This window comes from Rhinolophus sinicus, chromosome X, assembly GCF_036562045.2.
Source record: "Rhinolophus sinicus isolate RSC01 chromosome X, ASM3656204v1, whole genome shotgun sequence".
Classification (NCBI taxonomy): Eukaryota; Metazoa; Chordata; class Mammalia; order Chiroptera; family Rhinolophidae; genus Rhinolophus; species Rhinolophus sinicus.
The window spans coordinates 69,626,384-69,637,039 of NC_133768.1; the positions used below are offsets into that span (position 1 = coordinate 69,626,384).

A 10,656-nucleotide genomic window follows, 5' to 3' on the forward strand; every position below is an offset into this window, starting at 1 on the left:
AGGACATACAAATGGCAAATAGACATATGAAAAAATGCTCAACATCACTAATCATTAGAGAAATGCAAATCAAAACCACAATGAGATATCACCTCACCCCAGTCAGAATGGCTATCATCAACAAGACAAATAGTAACAAGTGTTGGAGAGGCTGTGGAGAAAAAGGAACCCTCATACACTGTGGGTGGGAATGCAGACTGGTGCAGCCGTTATGGAAGGCAGTGTGGAGGTTCCTCAAAAAATTACGAATAGAATTGCCATATGACCCAGCAATCCCTCTCCTGGGTATCTACCCAAAAAATCTGAAAACATTTATACATAAAGACACGTGTGCGCCAATGTTCACTGCAGCTTTGTTTACAGTGGCCAAGACATGGAAACAACCAAAATGTCCTTTGGTAGATGAATGGATAAAGAAGTTGTGGTATATATACACAACGGAATACTATTCAGCGGTAAGAAAAGATGATATAGGAACATTTGTGACAACATGGATGGATCTTGAGAGTGTAACGCTGAGCGAAATAAGTCAGACAGAAAAAGCAGAGAACCATGTGATTTCACTGATATGTGGTATATAAACCAAGAACAACAAAAGAACAAGACAAACAAATGAGAAACAGAAACTCATAGACACAGACAATAGTTTAGTGGTTACCAGAGGGTAAGGGTGGGGGGTGGCGGGTAGGAGATGAGGGTAAGGGGGATCAGATATATGGTGATGGAAGGAGAACTGACTCTGCGTGGTGAACACACAATGGGATTTATAGATGATGTAATACAGAATTGTACACCTGAAATCTATGTAATTTTAGTAACAATTGTCACCCCAATAAACTTTAATTAAAAAAGGAAAGAAATGCAGTAGTATATTTGTGAGTCTGTAGCAAATGCAACTGAGGGTATATCTTTCCAGTATTTTTCTATACCTGTGTATTTTTGAAGCAGAATTGGGAATCAGTTTCATAATGTTATTTGTTATGTTTATTGCAATTTTATTTTTGAAAAATTAATATCGCTTCGTGTGAGGATATTTATAACATAGTTATGAAATGCCCCCTTGTGACCAAAGACAGAAATAGCATAAATTGAGCTGACAAGAGAGTGGCGAGGAGGTAGCATAGAGAGGGGAAACTTCTCAGCCTGGACCCGCAGAAATCTGACACTTACACCAGGTTCTTCTCAGAAGTAAGATGGGACAGAAAGCAAACAAGGAACTGGAAGAGCCAACAGCCCCATCTCACGGAAGAGAAAGGAGAAACAGATTTATACTATTTTCACTTTTACTTTTTTTTTAATCGTAAAAACTCCACATGCTCATTGAAAAAGTTAAAACTGGAAATAGAAGAATAAAGATGAATTTAGAAAATTTTCCATGAAAACACCATCTAGAAATATTCACTCAAATATTTTGATACTGATCCTTAATGAGTGTGTGTGTGTGTGTTGCATCTGACTTTTTCACAAAACAGAATGTCAGGAACAGCTTTCCATGTCAATTATGTATTTCTATATCATATTTTGTAATTCATGACAGTAAGGTTTTCCTCGTGATTTCAAATTTTCTGGCAGGTAACTAAGTAAAATGGAAATGTGGAGGGAATTTTCTTTCTCATCCTACATTACAGAAACTGCACCAGAGTGCATAAATGATATAAATGTAGATAGGATTCAATTATCTCTTTTATAATTCCAAGTGAATGACAGTTATTCTGATTTGTGTATTACTATTTGCTTCTTTCACACAAGGGATAAGTTTGGATGAAAGGAACGAACATAAACTTTTGCTTTAGAAGGGTGGTGTGGAGTCAAGGAAGCACGGATTTTCTGAGTTTTATTTGAATATTATCTCAACATCACCCCAGGATGATGATGATGATGACGACAACAACACTGATGATTATGATGATTAAAGATCTAACATTCTCTGAAGGCCAGGAATTTCATATAATTCTCTTCATTTATTTCCCACAATAGTCTTGTGGGTTGTATAGGGTTATACTCATTTTACACATGAGTGAACCAATCCAGCCTCACACTTCATATAAGCAGAGAATCCAATTCTAGTCAATATTTTACCATTCTACTGGATCCACCCTTTAAGATGATGAATTTCCAGAGCTTGGCCACTGATCGTTATAAACCTTCACCATATGTGGCTTGTGCCCAACAGTAATCCACTAAGTATTCACTCAATACCATGCCATGATGATGATGATGATGATGATGATGATGATGATGATAACAGCAATAATGGTGGAGGAGAGGAAATTTTCTCTTTAAGACTTTTATGTTCAGGGACACTATGAATGGCCTAGTCTCCAAGAAAGTAGGTGTCCTCCAAGAAAGAAGATAACTGATTTATGCAAGGTCACATACTGTAAAGGGAATAGCCCAGATTGCAACCCAGTTTTATCTGGCTCTAAGACCATACACTGAACCACTTTCCCTTCCTAAACCCAAGAATTTGAATTTTGTCTTCACCTTATTGCCCAACCAGTCCTTTAGCTTGTCAGAAAAAGTGGTAATGATTCCTCACATAACAGACCTGAAGAGCAAGGGTCACAATGGCATTGCTTCCTCCACCACCAATGCCTTCAAAAGAACCTTTACACAAATTCACAGCTTGACTGCCCAGGCCCCCAGGTTGTGGGCTGGGCCTGTAATGCATACAGGCATTCACACAGAAGGTAACACCCCTTTTCTCCTGAGCTGTAGGACCACGTGCCTTCACAAGCTCCCTTTACCTGGGGTCCCTGTGCCTCTGGGCCTGGGGGGATGCAGACATCACAAGCACTGCACCGGGCTCACACACAGCTACAGTCACCATAGAACCAGCAAAACAGGCTGCGGCACATCTGAGGCCCTTCTGGGTGTATGAACAAGATAGGAGAAGGGTAAAAGAGGTCTTGTTTGAAATCTATCCCCATTTTCACCACAATTGTTTTGGGAGCTACTTCACTGGACTCTGAGAGAAGGGCCAGCCCCTTCTGCTTTAACTCCAAGTTATCTGGTCGGACCCAGTTCAGACAAATGCTTGGCCAAAGACTATCATAACCCACGTTTACAGTTAGGAATCTTTGAGGCTTTATCTAGTCCCTTACAAAAAGTTCCCCAAAAGAAAAAAGGGACAGGAGGGAAATGCAAAGTGTTCTGACCTACAATGGGACAAGTCATTGTCCTCCAAGTAAGTATGTCCAGAACAGCACGGCCATAGGAGGGTCTGGTGCCCAATGCAGGCTGGAGCAGAGAAACACAAGTCAGACCACCGTGGAGAGGAGTGTGGTTGGGGTGAGTCCTTCCACATCCCACCTGAGCGCCACCCCTCAGAGTGCCAGGGGGATGGACTCGTCCTGTCTGTAAAACTGCCTATGAGTCTCATATGTGGAATCTAAATAACTGAATAAATGAGCGAAGTAAACAGAAATAGTCTCAGAGACATAGAGGAAAAACTGATGGTTACTAGAAGGGAGGGGGGTAGGGATGAGGGAGAAGGGGGAGGAATTAGACAGCATAAATTGGTAACCAGAATATTGCCACGGGGATATGAAAGACAGTTTGGGGAATATAATCAATAATGTTGTAAAGATTTTGTAGTGTCAGATGGGCACCTGTCTTATTAGGGAGTCCACTTCATGCACGGTATAGAAGCCTGATCACTGCATAGTACACCTGAAGCTGAAGCTGAATAATATTGTATGTCAAGTATAATTATATATATATATATATATATATATATATATATATATATATATATATATATATATAGTCACGGGATATGGAGTACAGCAAAGGGAATAGAATTAATAGAATTGTAATAGATATATATGATGTTAGAGGGGCAATAGATTGGGAGAGGGGGTTATCACTTTGTAAGGGGTGAAATGTCTAACTATTGCATTGTTTTGTACACCTGAAACTAATAAAAAAATTTTAAGAATAAAATAAACAACATTACTAGTACCTATTAAAAAAAAAAGCTGTCTGTGAGTTCCTGGACCCTCATCTCACTCCAACTGGAATCCAGCCCCACCAGCACCCACCAGGCTGCTATAACCTTGAAGACTGGTCTAGAGATAAAGATCCCCCAAAATGCCACTGCATAGTAGAACAATAAAAACAAGAAAGCCAAAGGGCACAGGGTTGGCTCACTGTTTTGTGAGCTGATCACAGACAAGAGAACTTGGATATATTTTACTGACGGAGAAGTAAATGCATGGCCAAACATGGTGTAAAGTCAAAAAAAGCATCTTATATTACATTCCCTCCCTTAGTTTTTTACCTTGTTTTTCTTTGTTAAAGGGAATCTTTAAATTTTAAGTATAAATCTGTCAATCTTTTCCTTTAAAAGTTCATACTTAAAAAAATAAATGCTGTTACAGACCTCTACCTCCTGAATTTCAATAAACATTCACCAACATTTTTTCTGATTATTTTATGTTACATACTTGTAATAATGGAAAGCATACTGTATATACCTGTTGTCCTCATGTTTCAGCATGTATCATAATCACCTGGAGGAACTTCTGAACTGTTACTTCCATAGCCTACCTTTAATCAGTGAATCTTAGATGGGGGTCCAGAAATCAGTATTTTAAATATGTGTCCTAGGTGATTCTAATGCAAGTGATTATGTAAGACTTGGATAAAACATTTGGAGTGCAATCTACTTCATGAACTGTTTCTTCTTGGAATTGCTTGTCACAATACTAGAGAAATAAGACTTTTGGACAATTACTGAGTTAATGGCAGAATTTGGACAAACCTAATGGCTCCTCAATCAAGAAATCAATTAAATATTAAAGCATGATGTGTCAGTTAAACACAAGTATGTGGGGATATCAGGAGGAAAAGAGTCTTTGTTTGATCTGTAGGGGAAATATAATTCCTAATATTTACATACCGTGTTTCCCCGAAAATAAGACCTAGCCAGATAATCAGCTCTAATGCATCTTTTGGAGCAAAAATTAATATAAGACCCGGCTGGTCCAGTCTCTAGCCTCCCCTCCCCCCTCCACGCCTCTCCAGTCTCCCCCTTACCCTCCCTCGCCTCATTTTACTATTTTACTATAAGACCAGTCTTTTATTAATTTTTGCTCCAAAAACGCATTAGAGCTGATTGTCCGGCTAGGTCTTATTTTCAGGGAAACATGGTAGTAGCCATTCAACTTCAAGTGCATTTATAAAGTTCTTAGGGCCTTTGCAATCCTTTATTTTTCAACTGGGGATGGGATGGGGCGAAGACTATTCCCTTAGACCTGTTTCCTGTATTCCTTTGTGCAATTTTCAGAACCTGTAAGGCAGGCCTGCCAGGAGCCTTCAGGGAGAAACCATGTCACAAGAGAAGCAAGACATAACCTTAGTCCTTAGATTTAGGGCAGCAGCTCTCACTACAGCATGATACCTTTCACTCAAACTTCTATCCCAGTCCAGCTTCCAAAACGGACTCATCGTATCTGACTCCTATGGAGAGAGGAGGGGTCCTGGGATTAAAAACAGAAGAGACTGTTTTGCTAAGAACTCTGCAAGACATCACAGCCCAAGCAATCCTGGAACAGTCCCTACCTGTGTTAAGTGTCACTATAAAGCAGAGAGAAGCTTCAGAAAACAGAGTGGGGGTTCAACCCACTGGGGACTCTAGGTAACTCCATGGGGTTTTGGCACTTGAGGACTCCAGTGCCCCAGAAGATGTGGGGCTAGCAGAGAGCAAAGGACCCGGGGGAAGAGGCAGCAGTGCCTAGAGGCGTGACAGGACCCAAGGGAGGAGACTGAGGTGGAGCTCACCAGCAGAGGACTGGCATGGAAGCCCCCACCTCCCTGCCTGTTGAACTTGTTCCTGAGCACAGGTTGAGTCATGTCAGGGCCCTCCCTCAAATAACTGATGTTCCGTAGTGGGTTGGGATTCTGTATGCATAGGTGGGGACAAGAGCCCACCAAGCACAGGTCAGTCACCTTTCTTCCCCACAGCAGCCCAGTGAGGCAAATGTTTTCCCCATAAAAAGATCAAGTCTTAAGCAAGTACATTTGTAATCATTGCCAGTTTTATTCCTCTGGCTAAGAGATCCAGAGGTGATTTGAGGTTTACATTTTAATAGTTATTTCATCAAGAGTTTACGTGCCCCCATTGCCCTTATAAGCTAGTTGCAAATTATTTGATTGAGTCTTACTTATTAAAAAAAATTAATTGTCTGTGACACGTTCATTAAAAAATACACATAAGCAAAAAACAAAAATAAAATAAAAAAACCTCACACCACACAGGAATAAGCAGTTGTTGATATACGTATGTACGTATGTATGTATGTACGCATGTATACACACGCACACGCACACACACAATTTGGGATTTTATCCTACATATGTGAGCTGATACTAAATATGCTGCTTTGTAACTTGTTATGCTTTACTTTACAATAAGGAATGAACATATTTTCATGCATATGTGTGAAACTTTCCAATTGAAAAATAGACCTGGAGAATGGTTCAAAATACAAAATCCAGTGAGATGCTGGTAACAAGGAAACTACCTAAAACAAAATCCCACCAGATGATTAAAACAAAGGTAAAAGATACATCAGAAAATACTAACAGAAAGAAAGCAGGGGCCAGGGGCCAGATTTTACTATCAGACCAAAAAAAAAAAACAATAATAAAAAAACCCTCAAGGCCTAAAGCACACAGGATAAGGACGGCTGCGTGAATGTCTTTGCTTCCAATGCATCATCACAAACTTGTTTCTTACTCTTCTTATTTCTTCCCTAAGCCTTTCCAATTCATCTACTCCTCTTAGCATTTCTTCAGGGTCCAAATTCCTAACGGGAGTGTCCTCTTTAAATCCCTGGCCAGGTTCAGTCAGCCCGCTTCTTAGATTTCCTTCTGCTTCCTGGCTTACACCTTCTTCGGAAGGCTGAGGATTTCCTTCTGCCTCCTGCGGTACATCTTCTGAAGGGCGGTCTTCCTCGGCTTTTGGCATGTTCTGTGGTTTTCCTTCATTTTCTTCACAAGACTTTTGCATGTTGAGTATTTTTCTATTATTTTATTTTTAAATAAATTAATCCTAGAAAATAAGGAAACAAAACGACTAGACGGCCAAGCAAACAGACCAGCAGCCAGAGTATGGATTCCCACAGGGACTGGCCTTTTCTCATTCAGGTCCCTAACCTGTCGAAGTTTTCCAACTAGAGAAGGCTAGATCCCCAGGCTCAAAACTCCCCTGACTCCACCCCTTCCTCCACCTCCCTTCCCTCCCTCTCTTGCTCCAGCTCCATCTTCTCTCTTCCCGCTCCAGCCCACCATTTCCCAGCAGGCGCTGCTACAGGCCTCTCCTAGCCCAGAAATGCCTGCTGCGCGGAAGCGATTAACCCCTCGCTCGCTGCCGCTGGTCTCTAACACTCCCGCCCTTTTGAGCTTTCCCTAGCCATCCCAACCTTCTGCCTCTCACCTGAGACCCGCTGGTCCAGTCTCAGGCCTCCCCTCCCCCTTCCACGCCTCTCCAGCCTCCCCCTTACCCTCCCCCTCCTCATTTCCGCTGCAGGCTCTGAAAAGGCCTCTGGCGCTTTATCCGGATGGGGAGAAGCTGCGGCGACCCGGAGATGTGCTTTGGTGTCATCCACACTCCCACCCCAAGGGACCTGAGGCAGTTGCACACTTACACTGACCTGCAGAGATCCAGGGGATCTTTCTCCCTCTTCCCTCACTCAGTTTGTGTCACGCCCAAAAGACCAAGAGTCCTGCAGACCAACAGGAGGGCTCGGTGAGCAAGCCAGTACCCAAATCACGGGTCCCTTTTCACGATTCTAGGCCTTGTTAGTCTAAAGTTTCCCCACGTCCTCATCCTCTCCCTCCTTTTACGGCAACCCCGCCCTCCTTCCCCGTTGCCGACCGGTTCCCGGCAGGCAGGGAACTGGAGACGCAGGTTATTTCCAAATTGCTTCTATGTCTCTCTCGCGACCCTCAGTTGGCTACCCTTCTCCCTCTCCACCCCCACTTTCCCCCACCAGACAGCCCACAATTTCCTGCACAAAAATGGGAGTTTGGTAGAACAGTAGTGTTGGGGAAACAGTGCCGGCCTTGCTTGGTTTCTGCTCTCTGATTCCTATAGCCCCGGGTTCCCAAGACAGCGCCCACCTTTATACTGACCTGAAAGGATCCGGAGCACTTTTCTCCTTCTCCAGCAATAGGGTGCAGCTTCAGGGAAACAGGCCCCGGACTGTAAGGACTTCTGCACACGTCGACTCCTGGTCACGTGAGGGTTTCGCGTCATCAATGAGCTCGAGGCTTCAGCTACACCCCCCCCCTTCGCACTGCAGCCCGCCCCCTGCATTCCCTCCGCTTAATACTGTCAATCTTTTTTCGTATTTGCCAATCAGAGACAATAAAACTGGTGTCTTCTCCCTGCAGTTTCTATTCGCCTTCCTCGGATTACCAGGGAGGATCAGGCTTTTGGGGTTAATCGACCATTTCTCCTTCTTTGGGGAATCATCTCTTTCACTCTTCTGCTTCCAATTCGCCCACCTTCCCTCCTTCCCCAAGACATTACAATCAACCATTTCCACTAGAGTCCTATTTAGCATTAAAATGGGCGAAGGTGGTAGATGGGGGGACAACTAGAAAAGAATCTAGCAATGAGGGTGTAGGATTATTTTACATGTAGTTCTCTTGAAAAGATTTCTGGTGTGTTGTTTTTTTTTAAACAATCAGCACACTTTAAAAAGTACTTTAAAAAGAGATTCCACATAAGCAATATTTGACACACTGTGGAAGACAAATTAGTTTATATCAATTTTAAGATGGTGGAAAAGTTTTCTAATGGCTACAGATGAAATAACAATTTTCACAACATATTTATGTGTTAGGAAAAAAAAATTGTTTAACTCTTATTGAAACAGCACCTTTAAAAACTGTCTCCCAAATTAATCTGTGCACAAAGGCCCAAGTGTCTCTTGTTAGCAATTTTATATAAGTAATTCACTACTTTTTCTCCTTCTGGCTGAATTCAAGTTATCAAGTGCTAAACGTCTGACCTTTTTAGTGATGAGTGATGGATGGTTCCACTCGGGTTTCAGATGGAGGCTTCAGACAGACCTCCTTCTCTTGTCCTCTATAAGATGGAGCACCTTGTTAATCAAATGAATACATAGAAAAGCCTGCTTTCCGCGGAGTGAACTTTATTTTGGAACTCAGGGAAATATGTTGGAAAATAACTATCATACATTCATGAAACACTCAGAGAGCAGAGAGTTCCTTGTATCTCACTATTTGGTGTGAGGCTTATTAGCAAGTGGAATTTTCATTTATTCATTGACACTCTGGAAATATTCTGGTATCATTCACTTTGTTCCATTAAAAAGAGAACTATCAACCTGCATAATTGTTATGATCAGAAAGCAGAGGGAACATCATTGCTGTAAAAAATATATATTAGTTAAAAGAGGAAACTGATATCCCCACAACCCAGAATGCACTGGTACTTGGAGGTGTGTTGGTGCTGGGAATGGCAATCTGGCCAGTGAAGCTAGCTGCAGAGTCAGGGGAAGGAGACAGAGAGAGGTCTCTTGTGTAGGATGGTCACAGTGGGATGTGGCAGCCCACCACGGGGAAAGAAGGGTTGGAAAAAATAAATGTTTTTGCTGGTTTCATGTTTTATAATTTATATTTAAGCATGAAAAAGTTATTCCACAGTTGAGGGATACATTTTGTATTATTTGAGGGTGAGTTTTTAATGTAAATTTAGCTAGTGAATTATAAAGATGTGATCATTAATTACCACAAAATGTTTCCATTCTTTCAGATGTTACATTTAAAGGGAGATGACTCTGGTATTTCAAAAGTATTATCATACAGCAAAATTGACCCTTTTCTGGGTGTTCAGTTCCATGAAGTTTAACAAGTATATGGATTTGTGTAACCACCACCACAATCAGTATACACAGTTCAATTACCCCCAAAACTCCCTCATGCTACCCCTTTGTAGTCATATCTTACCCCTGTCCTGAACTCTGGCAGCCACTGATCTATTCCTATAGTTTTGCCTTTTTCAGAATGTTATATAAATGAAATGTGCCATATGTCACATTTAGAGACAGGCTTCTTAAACTCAGCATAATGCCCTGAAGATTCATTTTAGCTGTTTTATGTATCAATAGTTCCTTCTTTTCTTTTCGCTAAGTAGTATTCTGTCGTATGGATGTTCCAGCTTATCTGGCAAGTTACCTGCAGAAGGACATTTGGGTCATTCCCAGTTTTTAGTAATTATGAAAGAACTGTTGTAAACATTTGTGTACAGGTCTAGGTCCTTATTGCTTCACATCAGTAACCTCTTCTCTGACCCATCTGCTTTCAGAGCCTCCTTCTCCTTTTCCGATTTACCTTGCATGTTACCATCAGATTAAACTTTACTCTTCTTTATTTTCAACTTGTCATTCTCCTGCCTGAAGGCCCTGGATGGCAACCCCACCATCTGGGAAGTAAATCCTACTTTCCTCATTCTGACATTCAGTGTTGATCAGAATTGAGCCTTGGGACACACATTCCCAGCCTTCTCATCCATTTCTCTGCCCCATCCAAAAGGTACTCTCATTCACTGTGGCCCCAAGTATGCCTTCTTGTCTTTCTTTGTCCTTGCATGATATTTTCTTCCTCCTGATTACCCTCCTC

At 41.8% G+C, this 10,656-nt stretch overlaps 1 protein-coding gene across 3 annotated transcripts; it reads right to left on the reverse strand.

Moving 5' to 3' along the window:
• Positions 1 to 6,019: 6,019 nt before the first annotated feature.
• TCEAL8 (transcription elongation factor A like 8) lies at positions 6,020 to 8,276 on the reverse strand. Of its 3 annotated transcripts, none has more exons than XM_019719567.2 (3): positions 8,140 to 8,276; positions 7,659 to 7,730; positions 6,020 to 7,057 (listed from the first exon to the last, which is right to left on the reverse strand). In XM_019719567.2, exon 3 carries the CDS (start codon positions 7,013 to 7,015, stop codon positions 6,662 to 6,664), a length of 354 nt encoding a protein of 117 aa, XP_019575126.1. In that variant the 5' UTR covers positions 7,016 to 7,057; positions 7,659 to 7,730; positions 8,140 to 8,276; the 3' UTR covers positions 6,020 to 6,661. The 3 variants fall into 3 exon arrangements, with proteins under 3 accessions (XP_019575126.1, XP_019575127.1, XP_019575128.1); XM_019719568.2 differs by having other exon boundaries at positions 7,653 to 7,730; XM_019719569.2 differs by lacking the exon at positions 7,659 to 7,730 and having other exon boundaries at positions 8,140 to 8,261.
• Between the last annotated feature and the right edge of the window lie 2,380 nt (positions 8,277 to 10,656).

What these genes read in the sequence shown, in the direction of transcription:
- TCEAL8 (XM_019719567.2), bottom strand. Translation starts at nt 7,015, where the DNA reads ATGCAAAAGTCTTGTGAAGAAAATGAAGGAAAACCACAGAACATGCCA.